The sequence below is a fragment of the Lepidochelys olivacea genome (assembly GCF_965140295.1).
Source record: "Lepidochelys olivacea isolate rLepOli2 genome assembly, chromosome: 3".
NCBI classification, from domain to species: Eukaryota; Metazoa; Chordata; order Testudines; family Cheloniidae; genus Lepidochelys; species Lepidochelys olivacea.
In genome coordinates this window covers 173,836,357-173,860,579 of record NC_140413.1, presented here as the reverse complement: position 1 = coordinate 173,860,579, position 24,223 = coordinate 173,836,357, and the positions used below count along the sequence as shown (strand labels likewise).

Below are 24,223 nucleotides of genomic sequence, written 5' to 3'. Positions count from 1 at the left end.
CCCACCCCTGGGGTGACTGACTACCCACCTTGGGCCAAGAGGTCTGCATTTGTCTGTCATCTGCCTGAGTCAGGACATCAGGTGTTAGACTGCTTGGCACTCCACCCTGCCTGAGGGCCTGAGCCCCTAGGTTGCTAATTCCCCTTTAAGGCTGCCTTATAGAAATGTGGAAGCAATGATCTCCCCCTGGGCCTGATGGGGAAGGATGGACATGGGCTTCTACATACTGGCACACCATTAGCTTTCTTCCAGTCTGCTGGGACTTCCCCAGTGTTCAAAGACTTATTGAAAAGCAGCATTAATGGCCCAGTGACCTCAGCCAGTTCTTTTAACTACATAATCTACATAACTACATAATCTGTCTTTTCCCAAATACAGAACAAAAATATTTATCGAACACTTTTGCCTTTTTTCCATTATTATTTATAATTCTACCATTTCCATTGAGTAATGGACCAATACCTTTGTTAGGATTCTTTTTATTCCTAGTATACTTAAAAAACTCCTTATTGTCCTTAACTATGCCGGCCATAGATTTTTTTTCCATACATCCCTTTGCTTCTCGTATCAATTTTCCTCAAGTCCTAGCTTCTGATTTATATACATTACTATCAACTTCCCCTTTCTTCCATTTGTTTTTACAATTTTTATAGCTACCTTCTCTTTCCCTCTAAACCAGGTTGTTTTTTTAACTAATGTAGCCTTTCCTGACTGTAGCTTTTGGGGCACATAGGAATGTGTTCTTAAACAATTCCCAATTATCTTTCACATTTTTCGGATTAAGTTCTCCTGGCTGATTTGGCTCATGATTGTTTCTGGCTTTGTGAAATTGGCCCTTTTAAAGCTCTATGTATATATTATTGGTCTGGACTTTATTGCACATTATAAATGTGATCAAGTCATGATTACTTGTACCTAAGTTACCATTAATTTTTTAGTGCTGTGATCCGTTCCTCTTTATCTGACAAGATGAAGAGCAATATAGAATTCCACTATGTTGGATGCAACACTTTTTGAGTTATAATACTGATTACCAATGCAACAGAGTTAGACTTTTACTAATTAACATGGTGTGTTCAATAAAACCTTTGCATGAATGTGTTATATGACCAGATTTCAGGAGCTAAAAAGTAGGACTGTATTTCTGTCTGCTGTTTTTTGGTTTGTTTGTTTTTTTAAATGAAACTACACCTGCTATGTTAATTAACTGATGAAGAAGAATGGTTGAAGTCTGTCTTATTTCTAGCACAAAAGTGAACTTCTGACAGAACAAAAAGGCATAGAACAGATACTTCTGGGGGAATTCTGTGCCACTGCGTGTGCGCAGAATTCATGGCCCCCGCAGATTTCTTTGCTTTCCCACAGAAAAATGACTTTCTGACACGGAAGCAAAGGGAAGCTGCAAGAGCAGTCCTGCACCACTCCCGAGCAGAGCAGATACATTATTTCAGGCACCCGGAGCAGCTGGCAGAGATAAATCACCCCAGGGCTGGGGACACCAAAGCCAGTGGCTCCTACCCTGAGCTGGTATCAGCTTCTAGTCCCGGCTGGGCTGTGGCAGGAGAGAACAGGCCTCTTCCCCTGTAAGGAGTGTCTGGGGCTTTGTCAGACTCACCCCCAGAAACCTCCCCCAGGAATCTCAGCATCCTCCCCTGCTTCCTGCCCCCATCGCTTCTCAACTGTGCAGATCAGGGTCACTGTACTGAGAGCTGCTCCCCTATCCACCCAACTCCTGTGCATCCGGACCTCCATTACCCAGACACAGCTGCCAAGCCACACCGGGTACATTCAGAACCGCCCTATCCCTCCATACTCGAACCCCACCCCACTGCACCTCAACCCCTGCATCTAGGTGCTAGAGAAGTGGGGCCCTTGACACCTAGAGCCCCTGCCTCTGGACCCCCACCCCTGCACCCAGACCACCCCCTGAGCTTCCTACACTCAACCCTCCACCGATGCTCCACCCCCTGCACAACCCTGAGCCCCCACATCCAGACTCCCACACCACTAGCTCCCAACTACCTGCACCCAGACCCCCACCCCACCAAGCCCCACTCCTCCAGCACCCAGACCCCCCCCACTGAGCCTCCCACAATCAGACCCCTCCGCTGAGCCCCAGCCACCTTCACCTGGAAGCCCCTACAGAGTCCCATTGCCCCTGCACGTGGAACCCCCCAATGAGCCTCTGTGCATCCAGATCCCCCCACACCTAGACCCCCCACTGAGCTGCCTGCACCCAGATTGTACCACACAGAATCTTCTCACCACACACCTGTGTTAGGATATAGATATTCAGGTCTGTCTGTAAAGGCCTATACTCTAAGAATTTAGGTGTATTCTTATCGCTTGGCTAGTTATAGAGGTATAAAAGAAAGAATCAAAATCACTGTCTGCTAGTGTAAGGGCCTTCTCTTATTGTGACAGTTTGTGGCCCTGTGCTTAGGCTCAGGCCTTTGGCTAAGCAGCAGAGGCAGCCATAAGCTAGGAAGCAAACGGTCACATCCTCACATTCCAAACTAGTCACATTGAAATAAGGTGCTATTGGGCTGTTAGGCAGTATCAGGACAGGACTCTATTCCTGTCACCTCCAGAGAAAGGGAAGTGCCTAGAAAATGTAAAAGGAAACTTAGTTTGATAGCATCCTGTCTGGCAAGAACTCACTTATCAATACTGGGATGTGAAATCCTCACTTCTGTATTGTTTTATCATTATAGTACCCACTTTGCTATTGTTTGTCTGTATAATCTCTGTCTGGTTCTGTGATTGTTCCCGTCTGCTGTATAATTAATTTTTCTGGGTGTAAACTAATTAAGGTGGTGGGATATAATTGGTTACATAATCATGTTACAATATGTTAGGATTGGTTAGTTACATTTCAGGAAAATGATTGGTTAAGGTATAGCTAAGCGGAACTCAAGTTTTACTATATAATCTGTAGTCAATGAGGAAGTGAGGGGGTGTGTGGGGGGGTGGGAGATGGGAACAGGGAATGGGGGTAAGGAAATTGCAATCATGTTTTGCTAAAGGAGGAAATGGGAACAGGGAATGGGGGTAAGAAAATTGCAATCATGTTTTGCTAAAGGGGGAAATGGGAACAGGGAATGGGAGTAAGGAAGTTGGAATCATGTTTGGCTAAGGGTAGGAATGGGAACAGGGACACAGGTGTAAGGTGGTGTCAGAGCTGGGAAGGAGGATACTAAGGAAGGAAACTGGAATCATGCTTGCTGGAAGTTCACCCCAATAAACATTAAATTGTTTGCACCTTTGGACTTCGGGTATTGTTGCTCTCTGTTCATGCGAGAAGGACCAGGGAAGTAAGTGGGTGAAGGAATAAGCCCCCTAACAACCTGGATCCCCCTAAGCTGAGCCCCTCCACACTTGGATCCTGCGTGGTTGAGCTGTCTGCCCCAGACCTAGTGCAGAGGGGCAGAGCCCGAGGGTGCTTCTGGGGAAAGCCCAGGCCTTGTGCTGTGTCAGGGTTGGGTGCAGCCTCACCGCCAAGTCATGTCCCGGGAGTTGGGAGGCTGCAGGGTGATCTCCCACCTTCCACAAGTCAGTGGCCTGTGCTCCCCCCTGCCATGCTGGAGCCTCTGCATTTATTTATTGACAAATATAACTTGCAGAATTTAAAAATATTGTGTGCAGAATTTGAAATTTTTTGGTGCAGAATGCCCTCAGGAGTAAATAGTATGAACATTTCTAATTGTTCTGCACATGAACGCCAGCCCTCTGCACAGATTCATATTGGGGAAGATTTCTTGTTTCTGCAATGGATATGGTATTGCATATACTCTTCAGATGTTTTCAGTGGGATACAATCTTTTCAAGGAAAGCACAGTAATCACGTAAAATAAAGCATAATATCAGTGTTACCCCATTTTTGTTTCCCATAAAGAGTAGTGATTTTTCCCAAACTTCCACTCCATCTCCATTGCCTTCAAGATTTTCGTTTTTCTCCACTTCAGCTTTTGCAATATCCCACAGAGTATCACTAATAGAGAAAACAAAATAAGATGTCTTCATAGAACCTATACATATTTCCCACTAAGGTTTGAAAGGACAAGTGAAGATTTTGAATACTACATTCCCTCTGCATATTAATACATCCTTGATCAGAACTAGTTATGCTTCAGTATGGAACCTCCCCTTAGAAATCACAAATAAATCTGTGGACCAGAGAGGCATGATAGCGAATTCTAGACCTCCAAAATCTCATACTTTTAGGAGATAAATTTTCTCATTTTGGAAGCAATTTTAAGACAGTTTAATAGCAAAATCTTTAATTGTCAGAGAAACAACCTATGTGTTCCAATGCAACATGTACCATTTCACTAATGTTTTGTAACGTCCAATGTCAGTAGTAAGTGCACGAAGGGTATGTCTGTCAAGCACAAGTTGTGCACACCCAGTGGGCCAGCCTATATTCGACCCTGGTTCTGAGGCCCACTGGGGACGTCAGCTGGCGGATCCTTCACGGAGCCGTGAGCACGGGTGTGTACTTGGTGCGGTTCATTCCCCTCCTAGACCCCTGCCCCTTTTGTGGCGTGAGGGAGACCCTGGTGCACGTGTAACTGGAGTGCGCCAGGTTACAGCTCCTATTCCGGCTCCTCTTGGATATACTATTACATTTTTGGTTGCACTTTTCCCCTCAACTTCTCATCTACGCACTCCCTATCCATGGCCCCACGAAGTCGTGGGACCTCCTTGTCAGCCTCCTCCTAGCCCTGGCCAAAATGGCCATCTACAAAACCAGGGAGAGGAGGTTGGTCAACGGGGTTTCCTGCAACTGTGGGGCCTATTTCCGTTCCTCAATCCATTCACGCATCCAGGCAGAGTTCCTCTGGGCAGCGTCCGCTGGCTCCCTTGTCACCTCTGAGGGCACTGTCCGGGGTTCTCTGCTCGGTGTCCCCGTCTAGTTCCCTTTGTTTAGCCCTGTGACCACACTCCCGTTCCTGTTATCTCCTTAGTTTTCCCACGCACTTATTTGGTATCCCGGACCTGTGGATCCTCCCCTTAGGCTGGGGGGAGGTCCTTTAGCAGTGGGTCGGCAGAAACTTCCTGGACCCCCGTCCACTTCCTGGATCCCAACAGGACAAGTTGTGCACAGGCCCGTCGACCAACGCTAGCTTGAATCAAGCTAATGTAACAACAGCAGCGAAGACAGTGCAACATAGGCAGTATAAGCCCGAGTTTGCTAGCCCACTCTGAAGCCTGTGCTGCACAGTCAGCTCCCTGCACTAGCTGGATTCAAGGTAGCTCAAGAAAGCTAGCCTGGTCACAGCTGTGCAGACATATCCCTACACTAAGTAATTGAAGACACTTCCAAAAGCAACTGTGGCAGTCTGTCTACATATAATGCTGAAGTTTGGGTTTCCTCAAAGTCCTCCAGGTGTTCCAGCAGCTCCTACCACAAAGTATGAAGTCTGGGGTCAGGGCACTTCCCCATTGGGCCTTTACACGGAAGCTGGCCGCACAGGGTGGTGATGGTGACCTTAACATCTGTGAAAGGCTCACAGGCCTACATTTTCAAAAGATCAGCGATTTCTGAGGGTCTGTCCTAAACTGCCCTAAAGCAGCCGGCGTTTCAGGACGTGCTGAGTACCCGTCCTACGCCGGGACCCCCACGCTGTTCGCTTTGAAAATGTGGGCCGTGACGGCAGAGCCTCTTCACTCGGATTTCACTGGCCCGCTGTGTCTTCCTGAGCCTGCTGGCGGAGAAAACAAGCTCCCAGAAGCCTCCCTCCATCCCACCGCTGTCACAGCCCCTCTCGCCGGACGGGAGGGGCCCGGCGGCGGCTCCATCTCTGTACCTGCAAAGCACCAACCTCCCCGGGAGCCCGGGGGGTGCCAGCGGGGCGCCCAGAGGGGACGGGCGCAGAGGGGGGGTCTCCCTGCAACCAGCCCCCCCACCCCGAGCGGTGCGAGCCCCCCGGCCCTGCCGCGGGCACGGGGGGGAGGCTGGCGGCGAGGACCCAGCCCCTCACAGCGCGGGGCAGAAGGTGCTGGACGGAAGGGGAGGCAGCGGCTGAATGGATACAGAGGCGCCGAGCCCCCAGCCTGCACCGGGGGTCCTGGGGGGAGTAACGCGGCCGCCGCCTAGTTACCTGGCTTTGGGCATCGCTGCTCAGGGGCCGCCGGGGGTCTGGGGGCGCTCTGACCTCGGGCCCAGCTCCTGGTCACCATGGGAACCACGCAGCTGCTGACATAGGACGCAGGAGCATCATGGGAGTTGTAGTTCGGGGGCGGTCGTTGCCTCCCTCAGCCCTATGGGGCCCCTCAGAGCTTGGGAATACAGGCAAGAGGCAACCCCCCGCTCTCTGACACACACACTTGCCCTGCTTGAGTCCAGTCTCTCCCCCGCCCTGCCTTCGGGGCTTGGCCACCTTTCAGCCATGCCAATCAGTGTGGGGGCTGGACTGGGTTGGGAGCCCTTCCCTCGGGCTGCTGCAAAGAGGGTTGGTCTACATTAAAATTTAGGTCGACCTAGCTAAATTGCTCAGGGGGTGTGAAAAATGTCACACCACAGCTGGGCAGGATGATTAGGTCCACCTAACTCCTACCCGTGAGGCAGCTAGACAGACAGAAGAATTCTTCCATTGCTCTAGTTACTGCTTCTCCAGGGGCCGGATTTACTATAGCAATGGAAAAGCCCCGTCTGTAGCTGCAGTGTAGTGTAGCCATGCCCTGAAACACTCCCTTCATCTACCACACACATGATGTTTCCCTTCCCTGTGTCTTTTTTCACATCTTCCTGACTCTTCATTTGTGTTTCTCCCTGGGAGCCAGGACTGCCCTAAACAACATCCTTGGAGACAGGGGTGATGTCATTTTAGCTACCAGAACAGCTGAGAGGCAGAAGAAGACAGACATCCAGGATTTACATTAAAGCAAGGATAGCTGCTGTAGATCAAGGCCACTGTTTACTCCTGCTGTTGTCTTATTCAATAATCTTTATCTGAAATTTTTACTGAATAAAGTTAGCATTTTTAAATTTTACTTTTTCTGTTTTTAAAACATATTTTCACTGATTAGAAATGAGCTGCACCTGTTCCTCTTCCTCAAAGATTATGCAGCTCACTGAATAGTGCTTCTTAATTATTAGTAGTCTTTGACCCATTTGATCGCTCAAGTATCTTGCTACTGTAAATACCCTCATTATCAACATAGAATAATCATAGATGACAGGTTGGAAGAGACCTCAGGAGGTCATCTAGTTCAACCCCCTGCTCAAAGCAGGACCAACCCCAACTAAATCATTTCAGCCAGGGCCTTGTCAAGCCAGGCCTTAAAAACCTCAAAGGATGGAGATTCCACCACCTCCCTAGGTAACCCATTCCAGTGCTTCACCACCCTCCTAGTGAAATAGTTTTTCTTAATATCCAACTTAGACCTCCCCCACTGCAACTTGAGACCATTGGTCCTTGTTCTGTCATCTGCCACCACTGAGAACAGCCTAGCTCCATCCTCTTTGGAACCACCCTTCAGGTAGTTGAAGGCTGCTATCAAATCCTCCCTCACTCTTCTCTTCTGCAGACTAAATAAGCCCAGTTCCCTCAGCCTCTCCTCATAAGTCACGTGCCCCCGCCCCTTAATAATTTTCATTGCCATCCGCTGAACTCCCTCCGATTTGTCCACATCCCTTCTATAGTGGGGGGCCCCAAAACTGGACGCAATACTCCAGATGATCAACATGGTCAAACTCTTCCTCTGTGTTTTGTTTTCACTGAAGATAGCACAGTGATACCAATCATATAAAAAACTTTACCTTCAGGGAAAATTTGACCCACATATCTATATCTATAAAAATTGGTAATGGAGCATAGAAAGTGTTTGCTGTCCAATGTCTCCTACCTGAATAAGTAGATGATGCAATACTTTCTATGCTCAGTTTCACTTGGTTCACAAAAATCAGCTGCTATTGCTGTTGGTGATAGTAATAATCTGTCTGCAACTATAGTGTGAGACAGTTCAACACTGTGTAGCATTCAACAATTTTGGTTTTTTAGCCATTTATTCCTGTGAAGTTACTTCTTGTAAAAGGTTCTGAACTGGACAGCCCTGAAGACTGGAATTCTCTTTAAATAGAAAACTGGTTCAGCACAGGCAACATTGAGAATGAAAGCTTCCTGCCAGCAAGAGCAATGGTTTTTTTTCTTATGTGAATTAGTTAGACCACTAAATTCATGTCATACAGAGCACTGAATAGACACCAAATGATAGGAATTTTTGATTGCTATTAAACTGAACTGGCTTTGAACTGACAACTTGGAGGTGAAAGGTTCTCTGATTAGGCTGTTAGAAAAGTGTAGACCAAGAATTTAAAAACTAGTGATGAATGTCCAACTTGATATGCTTTATAGGGACTTGATCTTTAGAGGGGGATGCTGTGCATTTTCTGCAGATCAGTCCCCTTTGAGCTGTTTCAAGTTAGGCACCCAAAAACAGAAGCAGACAAAAATCACAAGTCACTTTTGAAAATCATGGCTATAATCCATGTTTCAGAAAAACAAAATAGTTAAACTGAAGAAAAGGGCAGGAATGAGTAAGCAAATGCATCAATATAGGCTTGGCAGAATTCAATTTTTATCTTTATAATTTTGTTGGCTAGTATCAATGTTTATTTTTAAGCACTTTTTTCTATTTTTATTGATTTTAAATTTCAGAGTTGTGGGAAGTTAGCGGGGATGAGACAATGAGAGTTCAGATAATTAATGACTGTGTAGATAGTTGGATTCAAAGAGTTAAAGCTTTATAATCATTAAAACATAAACTGTCAACATCATATGTCAAAATATACAAACTAAATATCCTTAAATAAAACTCTTAAGTTCTCAAAAAGCATTTTTCTTACTTTGCCTATCTGTAAATTACAATTATCGATGGAAATATTTTGTTGGTTTTGTGTGTTCAGTGAAATCCATGTTTACTGACATTTACTTGATAAAAATCTAATCCTCCCAAGCCTACATAAATACCAGTAGCATTGTTTTTAGCTTAATGTTACCTAAGCGTTAGAAGTGTTTTTCCCAGATACTTAAACCTCCTGGTTCACAAGATAACATCCTAACAGTGGAATGAGTGAAATAAGCAGGTTTTTAGATAGAACTATATTTATTGCAAAGGAATAAAACATGATTTGAACGAACATGAGAAAATGTTATAACTATAATTCTTCATACAACATTGTTCTCTAGAAACAGATATATACAGTACTTCACTTTTTAACAACAACCAAAAAACAAAACAAAAAAAAACTCCCCTAGCACTTGCATAGAACTAGCACCATTTAAGGAAATAATTGCTCTTTCTTAAACATGATTAGATCTGTGATTTACATATAGTTATTTAAAACATAAACATTGTTTCCCTTATATCAAAACTATATTTTTAGTGTAATTTTACCAACTTTAGATGACATGTGTAAGATTTTGTAGGCTTAGCAAAAGGCTTCAATAGTTTAAATTTCTTTGTTTAATATCCACTATATTCTTAGAACCCATAAAGCTTATGTGACTTGATATTTAAAAAAAATTAAAACCAGTATGAAACAAATGTCACTCTAACATTTTTTTTGCCTTCATTTTGATGGGTTTGCATAAGAATCTGACCGATCTCTTTGGTAGTTCCCTTATTTTTAGAAGGCTTTAAAATTTATATAAAAATGCCTTATACAAAAAGTGAGTGCTAAATATACTTAAGAATAAATACAAATACTCTACACATAAATTAAATGTGCTGCAATTACTAATTCATGGTCAGAGCTACAAGTTACATTTCAACATACTGGTAAATTACACATACAATTATTGTTTTTCCAGTAGGTTCAGTAAGATATACTAGAGATTTTTAGATAGCCATGTTATTCCCCTCTCCTTTTTAAATGGCTATTTTTGTATTAAATAAACTAGTCTCTGACACAAAAAGCTTCAAAAGGAGCTACAATGAGGTTACCGTTAAACTGTGCTCTTGAACCAATACTAAGTGTTCAATAGTGTTTAGAGGAGTGGGTTAGAAACCATTGCCAATGGTTATGCTTGCATCATGTAAAGTTACTCCAGTGAAATTGCTCTGTCATCTGATAAATATGTGGGATTCCCACTGAAGTCAACGGGACTTTTGCCATTGACTTCAATGGGGCCAGATTTTTACCCCTGAAGTAAGAAAACACAAGGATGTAAAATGGTCCAAGCTGAAGGATTTCCATAAAAATAACAATACCTTCTTCCTCTGAGAATGTCTCAAGGTTTTGGAGTCTGTGTACACACCCAAATCCAAAAAGAAAGTTCACCTCCATCCTGCATAAAAACAATTTAATCATGCCTGTGTGGCTGAAACCAACCTGCATTATAGCTATATTACTAATATATGTTACTACCATGTACATCTGTAATATGTTGAACCAAACAATGATATAACACAGTTGGCACAATTATTCCCCCACGCAGCATATTTAGCTATACAGATGACCCATATAATATTTGGCCAATATTGATCTACAATCAATGCTCAAAGTGGGGAACTATTGTGGAGCTGCAGCACAAGTCTGAACTGAGAAGCAGGATGTAGGGGTATGGACAAAGGTGAAAGTAAGCCGGTCCAGTCTGGCGTACCAGTAAGAGTCGGTACACCGCCAACCGTACCAGCAGGTCCCTGGGCTGTTCCGTGGGCTGGGACTAGGAGTAGTGGGGAAGTGGCTAAACAGTAGACTGTAGTCACCACTAAGAGAAGTGGCTTGACAGGGACTACAGAGACATCCCGTGGAAGTGGGGAAGCACAGAGTGCAGCACAGCCAGAGGGCTGTATCACAAAGAGGACACCTGGGCGTGACATGGTTCCCTCGAGCAGAAGTGAAGAGGCTGCACTGGCTAGAAGAGCTGATCCCTGGGATATCCAGCTGGGGATGCCACAGTGGTGAGTCGCACCCTGTCACACAGGGTAATACAGAGGCAGGAGACGTACTCCAGATCCATTCAGTGAGGAGACATCTTGTTGAACAGGTGTATTTTTCATGAAAAATTAGATCTTTGTTCTGTAAAGCCAGCCAGCTTTACAACTGACTGTGTTTTGGGGGAAAAACCTACTTTATTAGACAGAAAGGGTAACTATTTATAAGTGTAGGCCCTCGTTAGTGTTTTATGACATTGTTTGTATTGTAACTATTTGTTTCCATCACTTTCTCTTATTTCTAACAGAATCTCTATTCTTTCTTAAATAAACTTTCTTTTGTATCAGTACAAGTCCTGTGTGTTATACAAGAGTGGTGGTTTAAGGTAAACTGGGGTAACGCTGTTCCTTTGGGAGCAGAAGATCTGAGCTTTCTGTGAGTAGCCAGTGTCAGGGGTTGGCTATCATAGGGGAATGCTTCAAGGAGACTGGGGGAGGGGGCACCTCAACCTGCAAGGCAAAGACAGAGCTCACATAGCCCGGAGGAGAGTGCTTGAGTGGCTGAGAGGCTGGTGGTGTTAGATAGCTAACACCCAGTTACCACAGGCAAGACTTCCTCCAGCTAGAAAGAAGGGTAACAAGGTGACTCACAGTCTTGTTACCCTGAGAACCATCACACCCTGAAAGGAGAGTCATTTTTGAAGTTTGGCTGGAAGGCTGAACTCACCTAACCAAGCAGAACTCACCTAACCAACCACCTCTTGTGGTAGTAGCTACCCCTGTACAATGATAAATAGGTAAATTACTGCTTGCAGGGGGAGTCAAATATTAAACAATATAGATTTTAAGAGTGGTCTTTCAAAAGACAGAGAAGAAGAGAAATACAGTAACTCCTCACTTAACGTTGTAGTTATGTTCTTGAAAAATGCGACTTTAAGCGAAATGATGTTAAGCTAATCCAATTTCCCCATAACAATTAATGTAAATGGGGGTGGGTTAGGTTCTAGGGAAATTTCTTTTTGCCAGACAAAAGACTACACACACACACAATACAGGTTTTAAACAAACAATTTAATATTGTACACAGTGATGATGATTGTGAAACTTGGTTGAGGTGATGGAGTCAGAGGGTGGGATATTTCCCAGGGAATGCCTTACTGCTAAATGATGAATTAGCAATTGGCTGAGCCCTCAAGGGTTAACTCATTGTTGTTAATGTAGCCCCACACTCTACAAGGCAGCACGAATGGAAGGAGGGGAGACAGCCACACACCCTGTGTGTGTGTGAGAGAGAGAGATGCGCATTTCCGCTTTAAGTACACCGACACCACTCTTAAGTACACTACCTTGTTAAGTTAATCAGCAAGCTGAGACCGCAGCAGCTGCTGCCAGGAAGCTCCCTCCATCCTGAGCCCTGTCCTGTGTCCCCCCTGCTCTATGGAGATGGTGTAAGCGGGGTGCAGGAGCAGGGGGGCGGGGAACACCCTGACATTAGCCCCCCTCTTCTCCCTCCCCCGCCCCCCAGCAAGCAGGAGGCTCTGGAGAGCAGCTCCAAGGCAGAAGGCAGGAGCAGCACATGGCAGTGAGGAAAGGGACAGCTGAACTGCTGGCAACTGATAGCCTGCTGGGCAGCTGCTGCACAGGGAACTTAGGGGAGCGGGGAGCTGATACGGGGGCTGGCGGTCCACCCTGGTTCCAAGCCCCCACCAACTAGCAGCAACAGGATGCTCTTCCTGCAAGCAGTGGACAAAGCAGGCGGCTGCCAAAAGACATTATAAGGGAGCATTGCACAACTTTAAACGAGCATGTTCTCTAATTGATCAGCAACGTAACAACGAAACAACGTTAACCGGGATGACTTTAAGTAAGGAGTTACTGTATTATAACACTGTTCTTCAGATGTACTAAGACATACTGACTAAGAATCTGTATGAAGGTTCAAAATGCTGTGTAAGGACAAAGTGGAGAGACCAACTGGTTGGATACTGTCACTGGAGTGTGACAGGGATGCATCTTAACACCTCTCCTCTTCTGCACTGTGATGGATTATGTGGTATGAAAAGCAACATCAAAGGAAGATACAGGAATTATATGGAGTAAAGGAAAACTTCAAAATCTCAATTTTCCAGATGACATTGCTCCATTGGACATAGAAGATGATACTATGTAAAAGACCACTATTAATATCAAATGTGAGACCACCGAACTAGGATTAAGAATAAGCCAAAAGAAAATGAAAGTCATCGAAAGACAAGTCGGTAATGATAGTGCCTAAGTGATCAACAGTGAAGAATATGGCTTGGTTAATGAGTTTTTGTGTATCTTGGAAGTACAATTAGTTCTAATGGCCGACTCCATAAGGAGGTGAAAGCAAGAACTGGGAAGACAAATGGAGCCTTTTTGAGACTGGCAAATATCTGAAGAAAAAAGGAGACTGATACAAGAACCAAGATAAAGTTATACAATGCCGTTGTGATATCCACATTATTATATGCTTCTGAAACTTGGCAAATGCTAGGAACCCAAAACAGAAAACTTAAAGCATTCCAGCAGAGAGGCTTGTGAAGAATACTTTGTGTCCACTGGCGGGATAAAGTAACCGTTGCTGATGTGTTACAAAGGACTGGCCAGCAAGCTGTAGAGAGACTGATGTGAGACAGAAGGCTGAAGTGGTTTGCACATGTAGAGCCCCGTTTTGCGGTTAGAATAGAGCTCTGGATTTCTTTAATAGGTTCTATCTTCTCTTCAAAATAAAAAAAATCTCTTCTTGCATAATATCACTAACAAGATGAGAGGAATTTCTTGACATTCATTACTAAGACCCTGATCCTAAAAACACTTATGGTTATGTGTGGCTTATTGACCTCAATGAGACTATTCACATACACAGAATTAAGCATGTGTTTCCTTGTAGAACTGGGTTGCAGGGGGCCGATCCTGCACTTTTTACTTAATGTCAATGCGGGCTTTGCCTGTGTAATGACTCAGCTAGTTATTCTCAGTTAATAGTTTCCAGGTCAGAGCTTTAACCTTCTACAGTATTTTGTTAATGGTGTTGAAGCCATGGAGACCAGTGGATTTAGCAGGATTTAGAAGATGTTCAGAAGAATTAGGTGTCTTATTAAGTGCTTTGTAGCACCCATGCTATGAATTCAGCTTTCAATCTCTTTCTCCAGTTTTTAAAAATAGAAGAATGGAAATTATGTCCTTTATAATCTGGTCTCAGTCCTTCAGGAATATAAACTCTGCCTTGTGTAAGGGGCAAGCACCATGAGATGGATTCCATACTTTTTTAAAGTGATACCATAAACAGAGATTATTAATCTTCAGAGGTTACAAATACAGCATTATAACATTACTCCAGGTTCTAGAATAAGCCATGAGGGATAAAACTCATGTTTAAGTGATAAATGTCCTTGATAACTAGCATTAGTGGCAACAGAAATTAAGAAATATATCTACAAGGTCAATGGTTTGTTTGAATTGAATCTCTTAAATGTTTTTAATGGGCAATGGGCTCTCATACTAATATTATGGTGTGAAATGCATGGATTAAATATGAAGAACACTAAAACAATGACAAGTAGAACACTTTCTTGTATTAGGCTTATATTTACAAAATACTGTGCTATACTACTGATATGTACAGTATACACATCACACATTTTATGAAGTCTGTCTCCAAGTTTACATATACCTATTCATGTAAGTGCTTTATATATTGTGTTTGTGGTTTGAATTCTAACTTACTCATTTCTCGACTATGTTATTTAAAGAAGGGAAAAAATTAGCAGGCCAAACTGATTTTTAAAAGAATATATACACTGTTTTTTAAAAATATCCACTATGTTTTGTACAGCATATGCCCAATTTAGATTTAGAAAATCAAAAAGAAGAATTGTGTATAAACTATCAGCGCATTGCTGGGGATCACACAAGTAAACTGTTGTATAAGAGAAGACATTTATAATAAATTATAAGATGTATGATCAATGAGGTGCTGCCAATACTTTTTTAAAAGGGCTTTCACAAAAATGTCTCCTTTTAGACTGTGTCCTGGAGTGCTTGTATTGCAGACAAGAAGGCATGAGGGAGTGGAAAGTACATGTATGCTTTCGCATAACCAAGGTTATGCAACTTGCATAATTTGAAAAATAAGGGTGGAGAGGTGAAGACATTGTCCTCCCTGGGGAAATGTCTTTAAAATCCCTGACACTTACTGAAATCATTTCAAAGACCAACTCCCCACCCACAAAAGAACCCTCTTCAGAAGTATTTTTGAACCCCTGTGTTCAGAAATGGGGTGAGCTTCATCTGATAGGGTAATCGCCCCACCTGCAATTTGTTTGCAGAGTTTTAACAGGGAACTCTAACTAAAATGAATGGAAACCAGTCCACCTTTCTTGGCTTGTGTTACAAACTAGCATATGATGTATATCTGGCACATCCAAAGATGTTCAGTCAATATAGGAAGCATACCATAAGCATACATTTTCACAGGTATCTGTTCCTTTCATAACAAAGTAGGACCTTTGGTTGGTCTGCTGTTCGAAAGAAGCGGTTGACTCCCCGATTCCTTGGTTTTCTGTCCTGTTTGAGGTGAGAGTAGTGCTGGAGCAGAGAGATGATGAGCAGCCCCCTTTTGCAGAGGGAAGTGGTTAATATAGCTGGCAATCAGTAGAGTGATCTCAAGAATCTGTAACAAGAAACATACTAGAATATTTTTCCAGAAACAGATAACTTGTGTTTTGACCCTGAAGAAATAGCTAAGTTTTTAGTGAGGGACTGACATTATCTTTTTATAAAAGTTCTTATATTTTATCAAAGAAATTATAGATGCGAAAAATACTTGTTAGGGTTATGGTTATCTTGCCTATCTCTCTGCCAATACAGGATTACTCCTTAGAGTAAGTACATGGAGTGTTTTGTCCTGAACAATTTTAAATGATTCAAGCAACACAGTTTCCACCACTTCTTTAGGAGAAAGTTTTACAGGCTAATACATGTCTCTTAGGGAATAATTTTACTTCATGCTGCCTAACTTTTCCTATGCAGTGTTGTATGTCTCCTGCACAAGTCTTAAAGAAACAGTCCAGATGGGCTGACGCTCAGGTGGCTGTGGGGTTTTCTTCAAAAATCTGGGAGGCTGTGCACCATGCCTTCTCCATGGAACCGCCAAAAAACTCCCCTTTAAAGGGATGATTTGATAGAAAATCACTGTTTCTTGAACTGTTTGACATACACCTGTGCATATTTCTATGAAGAGACACAATTTTGAACTGAAGTTATATACAGGAAACTATGATCCTACTGGTAGGTTGTTCTGGCTTACAGAAACTAGAGTTTCACTCCTTAGTCATAGCTGAAATTCTGGTTTTATTTGTTTTGTTCATGCTGGTAGGCAATATTAGTAGTGAGAGAGAGTCTAGACTAATATTACCAAAAGAGTTCCTTAGACCTAGAATTTTGGAGAAGTGTATAATCTTTTGGAAGGCCATCATAAAATACAGACATTGCTTTAATGGGGACCCAAACATTTTTTTAAAATTGCAGCTATACTGATTTTTAGGCACTGTATATACTTCCTGTCTTTTATCTCCCTAATTGTCCTTGTCTGTAAAGTCTGGAACTCTGGGGGAAGGGTCATTAAAACAAGAAAATTGACTTTTATGTTTTTAATTGCTTCCCCCTTTAAATTCATTATGCAAAAACTAATAACCGGAGGATGTTTTGAACAGCAGGTGCTTCACCTTGTGCATATACACAAGGGTACTTAAGTACAAAGAGGCAACAGACACTGGAAATGATTTCAGCTAGTGTACCAACCTTTGGTTTTGCCATGGCAAAAAGGAGTTTTTCATTTGGCTTGTCTTTTGACTGAGCATTGTTAACTACCAGCATAAAGTCATCTTGGTAGCCTCCGAAGGTCATCAGACTTTTGTGTACATATGTAACTATTAATCGCTTTAAAGAAAGAACAAAGGAAAAAACAGTTTCATGTATACAGAAAAATACAGAGAAAAAGACTACAGTGAATACTTCTTCAAACATAATGACTCATCTGATTTCAAAATACTGTTTTCAGCCCCTTTTGTAGAATTTTGAATCTAATTGCAAACTTTGTGCCTGTTTCCCTCAGGCCTTCATTGTGAGAGACTTCTGCTTCCATGAGTGGCCCTGTTTCTAATTAATGTAATATATATTTAGTTTAATGGTTACAATTTTTGAGTCTGGACTCAGGCACACAACTTACATGAGAAATGAAAGGCCCAATCCGACTCCCATTGAAGTCAATGTTAAGAGTCCTATTGGGAGTTCGATCAGGCTCTAAAGAAGTCGAATCTCAGGGCCCATACTTTCAAAAAGGATTTCAATCCAATCTTTGTGAGTATAAGTGATACAATTCACATTGGCAAAACCCTTTGTGCTCACAAATGGGGATAAAATCGGTGGTTTGTTCACAGAACTAATAGTGCACAAAACCTTCTGCATGGAGAGAAGCAGCACACTTTGAATTTTTGGCCTGTATTATTCAACACACAACACTGGACATGTAGCTGTTGAGTCACTGCCATTGTTGTGCTGATTCAGACCTAATATTATATCAATCAATATGGATAGTGTTTCAATATAGATATCAGAGTAGCAGCTGTGTTACTTGTTGCACCTCAGAGACTAACAAATTTATTTGAGCATAAGCTTTCGTGGGCTACAGCCTACTTCATCGGATGCACAGAATGGAACATATAGTAAGCAGGTATTTATACCTACAGAGAACATGAAAATATGTACTGTGATACAGCATGGCCAGAGTGCAGTAGGAGAGTGTTGGAAGGGAGCCTTATTTCCTGTCAAGGGAAGAAAGTTTGCTATAAATTAATTAGAGCACCTGAAGCCAATCACATGATAAAACCCCTCTGCTTCAATCAGATAAGAGGAAGAGTTGAAGCAGAGTGGATTGGTGTTGGAGCAGAGACCAGTTTGGAGGAATTGAAGTAGAGTGGATTGATGTGGGAGTAGAGAGCTGTTTGGAGGAGCTGAAGCGGAGTGGATTGGCGTTGGAGCAGAGAGCAGTTTGGAGGGAAGCAGAGGAGAGTTTGGAGAAGTGCTGTGGTGGGCTAAGAAGACTAAGACCCTATGTAAGGGGACACCTGCTTTGTGCAGAGGGAGGGCAGGGGAGGGAAGTAGCCCAGGGGAAGGAACCGCTAGTTCTAGTGGTTTACTGCTATCCCTAGGGCCCCTGGGCTGGGACCCCGATTAGAGGGCGGGCCTGGGTCCCTCCCTCTCCACTCCCCTCCTCTAGGACACTAGTGCGGCAGTTAATACCCCAGTTGAGGGGCAAGAAATGGTGCCCTGAACCCCCCCCCCCCAGAAGAGAAAGTATGAGACCCATCATAGTAGTGCTGGCAATTTGCCACAGTACATTTTAAATTATCATGAGAAAAATATCTGTACAGTAATTTATTTTAATCTCCTGGGTACCAAACTCTTTTTTGCCCTTGTTTTTCAACTAGCAAAAAGGACCTCATCCAAACTGTAAAAAAGACAGGATTACCCTAACTTTTTCCCCATTACATTTTGTGTTAGGTTTGTCTGCATTTTCCAAGAAGAGGTCAGAACCTCCATAGTGAGACTGCCCTCAGCTGCACCTGTTCAATACTGCTAACATCCTACTGAGCCAGCCAGGCTGCCTGTTGGACCATCCTGCCTCATTGGCTGAGGAAACCTGCAGGCTGGTTCTGAAATTTATTAGCAGTAGCTCCCTGCTGCTCTATGCTCACACCCACAGTTTGTCTCCCTGTGTTTGTCTCTCCAAGTCCTGCTCCTGCTCTGCTCCTCCACAGCTCCAGCCCAAGGCCGGGTGCAGGACAGGTTCTGTTCCCATCCTGTTCTAGCCTCACTCCTGCCTCAGAAGAGAAGATTATTCACCTTGTGAAGTAACTGAGGTTCTTCGAGATGGTTGTCCCTGTGAGTGCTCCACTTTAGGTGTGTCTATGTGCCCTGCACCTGTAATTGGAAATCTGTAGTAGCAGTGCCTGGTTGGGTCACGCATGCACCGTCGCCGTCTCGTGCCGCCTCAGTTCCGTCTCTACCACGGAGAATCTAGCATAAAACGCCAAAGTAGAGGGGAGGAGAGAAGGTAGTGAAGCACCCATAGGGACAACCATCTCAAAGAACCTTAGTTACTGCACGGGGTGAGTAACCTTCTCTTCTTCTTTGAGGAGTGTCTCTGTGGGTGCTCCATTTTAGGTGACTGTCGAGCAGTGCCTCTCCATGGAAGGGAGCGGTTTTGGAGTTCTGCTCATGATTGACCATGAGTCCAAACAGAATGTCCAAAGATTACTGTTGCCCTATAGCAGATGTAGTCAATAGGCAGACCATGAGCCAAATCCGGCCCGCCAGATGCTTTAGAACAGACCCTGAAATCTTTTCATTTACTTATTATCATTACTGTTAGAGCTTTTTATTATTAGTATCTCTGGAGGCTGGACCTTGATACCTTTGGCCAAGAAATTTGGACCTTTACAAAAAATAATTGACTACCCCTGCTCTATAGCATAGTGCTTTGTGAATTTGTGGGCAGATGCCCAAGTTGCTGCTCTGCAAATGTCCATAATGGGGACATTATTGAGAAAGGCTATGCATGTTGAAAGTGCTCTGGTAGAGTATGTGCTGGCTCCCAATGGGGCTTGTAACTGATGTTTTTCATAACAAAAGTGGATGGGTCCTGATTTCCATTTGGATAGTCTCTGTTTTGAGATGATGGCTTCCCCTTTTGATCATTCTATTAGAGACAAATAGTTTTGGTGATTTTTTTCAAAAGGCTTTTGTTCTTTCAATGTAGAAGGCTAATGCTCTTCAGATGTCCAGGGTGTGGAGTGATGCCTCTCTTGTCTGCATGCGGTTATGGAAAAAACGCAGGTAAATGGGTTGGCTTAAATGAAAAGGAGAGGCAACTTGTGGTAGAAATTTGGGGTGTGGTCTTAGGGTAACTTTATCTTTTAAAGAACGTTGCCATTAGGAGGGTGTGCCATTAGGGCACCGAGTTCTCCCACACATCGAGCAGACATAATGGTGATGAGGAAAGCCATCTTCATCGATAGATGGAGTAATGAACACGTGGCTAGCGGTTCAAACAGCATTTTTATAAATCCACATAAGACCAGGTTGAGGTCCCACATAGGGGTCCTTATTTTAGGGTAAGTGTTCTTAATGCCCTTGTGGAAGCATTTGGTTGTTGAGTGGGTGAATATGGTGACCCCATCCACCTGATTGTGGAAAGCTGTGAGAGCTGCAAGGTGTACCTTGATAGAGCTTGTGGAGAGTCCCAGTTTTTAGTTCTAATATGTAATCCAATACTCTTGGTAAACAAGAGGTTGTTGGTATGATTTGTTTGCTCTGGCACTATATGCTGAACCATTTCCATTTATGAGTATATATCTGTCTTGTATTTGATCTATGGCTGTTCAGTAAGATGTCTTTTACTTCCTCCGAGCAGGTTGTTTCATTTTCTCTCAGCCATGGAGTAGCCATGCCTTGAGGTGAGATATTGTCGGGTTGGGTTGGTGGATGTGTCCCACGTCTTGGGAGAGGAGATGAGGTATTAGAGGAAGAGTTCGGGGTGGGCATGCCATAACCTTTAATAGGTAAGGGAACCATGTTTTTCTGGGCCACGTAGGTACATTAGGATGACTTTTGATTTGTCCCTCCTGATCTTGTGTGACCCGGGTTAGGAGCAGGGTCAGAGGAAATGCTACTCCTGGGGGAATTCTGGGCCACTGCACATGCACAGAATTTGTCTCCCACAGATGTCTTTGCTTCTCCGCAGAAAAATTGCTTTCTGACGGGTAAGCAAAGGGAAGCTGCAAGAGCAGTCCTGCAACCCTCTCCAGCAGTATATTTCAGGTGCCCAGGGCAGCCGAGAGAGAGGTAGATCACTGTGGGGCAGGGGGCGGGACTGGGAAAGACCCGGCTTGTGGCTCCTACCCTGTGCCAGGCTCAGCTGCTAGTCCCGGTTGGGCTGGGGAGGACAGGACTTCCTCTTCCCCTGCATGGCATCCAGGGCTGTATCAGACTCACCTATAAATTTCTCCCCCAGCTGCAGGAAGCTCTGCAAACTCTCCCCTTCCCCCAGTGCTTCCTGAACTCATCGCTCCTCAGCTGCAGGAGGACGGATCACTGTTTAGGGAGCTGCTCCCCCATCCACCCAACCCCCCTGCATCCAGACCCCCTTATATCCAGACCCGCCCACCGAGCCTCACCTCCCCCCCCGCACCCAGAACCTCCCCCGATGAGCCCCACTCCCCCTGCACCTGGACCACCTCGACGAGCCACCTCCACCCTACGAGCCCCAACCAGCTGCACATGGATCCCCACCCCACTGAGCCCCTCTCCCCCAGCATCTGGAACCCCCATTAAGCCCCCCACACCCAGGCCTCCTGGCCGAGCTCTATCCCCCCACACCTAGACACCCCCTCACTTAGCCTCAACCACCTTCAGCTGGACCCCCCTGTAGAGTCCCATTACCATTGCATCCAGAACCCCCCAACAAGCCATTGTGCTTCCAGATCCCCAGCACCCAGATCCCCCACTGAACTGTCCACACCCAGATTGCCCCACACAGAACCCTCTCAACCCACAAATGTCAAAGGTTGGGTCGGGGTTTGTCTTTACCTGTGGTGTTGGTTGTATTGCCTCTGTGGTTGTGTGTATGGTGGTGACCTGAATCTCTGCGCATTATACCTGTCCTGTTTCTTCTTATTTGTAGGTGTATAGCTGTCCAGGGATTTTAGTGTTGCCCTTGAATCTTACAGGGTATGAAGGGACTTATCTATTTTGGCTGCAGATAGTTTTGGGGCTTCAAAGGACAGGTCCTTGACCATTTCCTCAACTCTGTCAGGAACCCTGAAAGAGGGAACCATGATGCACGGTGCATGACCACCGATGTTGCAATGGAGCCTGCTGCCATGTCTGTGGAGTCAAGTGAGGCCTGCAGTGCTGTCCTGGCCATAGGCACTGTCTCCGTGGGTGCTCTGGGGCTGGAGCACCCATGGGGAAAAATTAGTGGGTGCTCTGCACCAACCAGCAGCCAAGCTCCCCTCCATACCTCACCTCCTCCTCCCCTGAGCACGCCGTGTCTCCGCTCCTCCACCTACCTCCCAGTGCTTGCTGCTGCCAAACAGCTGTAGCAAGCTTCAGGAGGGAGGGGGAAGGAGCAGGAACATGGCATGCTCAGTGGAGGAGGTGGGGCCAAGGCAGGGATTTGGGGAAGGAGTAGGAATTGGGGCAGGGAGGGGGTGAAGTTGGTGCGGGGACTTTGGGGAAGGGGTTGGAATGGGATCAGGGCAGGTCTGGGAGCAGAGGGGGGTCGAGCACCCACCAGCACCAGTAGAAGTCGGCGCCTATGAGTCCTGGCAATGAGATGACCTTCAGTAACGTTGGCCTTGAATTGCTCCTTTTTGTTTTCTGGTAAGCTATCAATAAATTCTGACATTATGGAAAATATTGTGTGTATTTTGATAGCAGGGCTTCATAATTAACTATTTGAAACTGCAATGTTGCAGATGACTCTGCCCTGCAACCAAAGAGGTTTAGCCTCTTCCATTCCTTGTCATATGGAGTTGTTCTGGTGTGGTGTTGCCTTCCCCTCTCATTTACTGTGTCCACCACTAAAGAGTTCAGTGTGGGGTGTGTAAACAAGAACTCCATTCCTTTACATGGTACATAGTATTTTTTCAGATCTTTTGCATGATGGAGGTGCTGTTGCCAAGGTCTGCCAGATGGATTTTGGCAGGCTCCATGATGGCATCATTAATCGGTAGTGCTACCTTTGGCAAGGTAGATGTTTGAAACATGTCCAGTAATTTAAGTGGTGACTCAGGTACCTCCTCTAAGGATATATTCAGATGACTCCAGCCACCCTTTTGAAGAGCTCTTGGAATTGCATAAAGTCATCCCCGGTGGTGGTGGGGAGTTGAGGCATTATAGTTTCGTCCAGTGATGAAGACGATAGGTTCATCAGTGGTAAGGCTTCCTGGTCTGAAGTTTCCTCAGTTTCCTCCTGGGTTTCTGAGGATCCTGGTATGGGTGATTGTCATAAACGTAAAGGGAAGGGTAAACCCCTTTAAAATCCCTCCTGACCAGAGGAAAAATCCTCTCACCTGTAAAGGGTTAAGAAGCTAAAGGTAGCCTTGCTGGCACCTGACCAAAATGACCAATGAGGAGACAAGATATTTTCAAAAGCTGGGAGGAGGGAGAGAAACAAAGGGTCTGTGTCTGTTGGTATGCTGCTTTGCCGGGGATAGACCAGGAATGGAGTCTTAGAACTTTTAGTAAGTAATCTAGCTAGGTATGTGTTAGATTATGATTTCTTTAAATGGCTGAGAAAAGAATTGTGCTGAATAGAATGACTATTTCTGTCTGTCTTTTTTGTAACTTAAGGTTTTGCCTAGGGGGGATTCTCTGTTTTGAATCTGATTACCCTGTAAGGTACCTACCATCCTGATTTTACAGGGGTGATTCCTTTACTCCTATTTACTTCTATTAAGTCTTCTTGTAAGAAAACTGAATGCTTTTTCATTGCTCTCAGATCCAAGGGTTTGGGTCTGTGGTCACCTATGCAAATTGGTAAGGATTTTTAACAAACCTTTCTCAGGAAGTGGGGTGCAAGGGTTGGGAGGATTTTGGGGGGAAAGACGTGTCCAAACTATGTTTCCCAGTAAACCCAGTTAGAGTTTGGTGGTGGCAGTGGTTATTCCAAGGACAAAGGATAAAATTAATTTGTACCTTGGGGAAGTTTTAACCTAAGCTGGTAAAAGTAAGCTTAGGAGGTTTTCATGCAAGTCCGCACATCTCCACCCTAGAGTTCAGAGTGGGGGAGGAACCTTGACAGTGATGATGGAGAATGTGGTGCTCTCAATCTTGGTGGGCTTGCAATATAAAGGGCCCTGTATGCTGTCCAGGGGTCCCAGTAGTGCCAATCTGATGGGAATGGCATGGGAGGTGGCACCCATGGGTGCCTGTACCAGCTAGGTGCCTCTGAAGAGGAGTGGTGTCCTGTTTGGTGGGACTGTCCTGCTATTGGTGAGGAGGTGCATATATTTCCCCTTCATTCTTCATCCTCCTCATCATCACTGGAGAGAGGCAGAGCAGACCTAAGTGGAGTGGTCAGGTGTCTCAGTACAATCAAACTGGAGTGCTGTCAGTACCAAGGAGTGGGGATTTTGGTGCTGAAGAGACCAGTGGGTCTGTATCTTAAACTGCTGTGATAAAAGAAATGGCGGTACTTGTGTCGGTGTTGCTGGTGGTACTGATATGTGAATTGTAGCCTTCGGTGCTG

At 44.6% G+C, this 24,223-nt stretch overlaps 2 protein-coding genes across 7 annotated transcripts in view; both read right to left on the bottom strand.

The window, feature by feature from the left end:
• LOC311518087 (ATP-binding cassette sub-family G member 8-like) overlaps positions 1-6,235 on the bottom strand; it is a 118,333-nt gene extending 112,098 nt beyond the window's left edge. The window contains exons 1-2 of the mRNA XM_084623540.1: positions 6,105-6,235; positions 3,874-3,991 (exon numbers count right to left, since the gene is read on the bottom strand). Of these exons, the coding sequence (XP_084479666.1) occupies positions 3,874-3,991; positions 6,105-6,118 (132 nt within the window). The 5' untranslated portion in view covers positions 6,119-6,235. The remainder of the gene's footprint in view (positions 1-3,873; positions 3,992-6,104) is intronic.
• Positions 6,236-9,131: 2,896 nt separating this feature from the next.
• The window catches only part of PLEKHH2 (pleckstrin homology, MyTH4 and FERM domain containing H2), a 128,796-nt gene continuing 113,704 nt past the window's right edge, over positions 9,132-24,223 (bottom strand). For 4 of the 6 annotated variants that reach the window (XM_084623538.1, XM_084623536.1, XM_084623535.1 and 1 more), the window contains 2 exons: positions 16,711-16,848; positions 14,836-15,580 (listed from right to left, as the gene is read on the bottom strand). In XM_084623538.1, coding sequence (XP_084479664.1) covers positions 15,398-15,580; positions 16,711-16,848 — 321 coding nt within the window. In that variant the 3' untranslated portion in view covers positions 14,836-15,397. Of the gene's footprint in view, positions 10,296-14,835; positions 15,581-16,710; positions 16,849-24,223 lie in introns of those variants that run through there. The other 2 variants (XM_084623533.1, XM_084623534.1) reach the window with 2 other exon arrangements.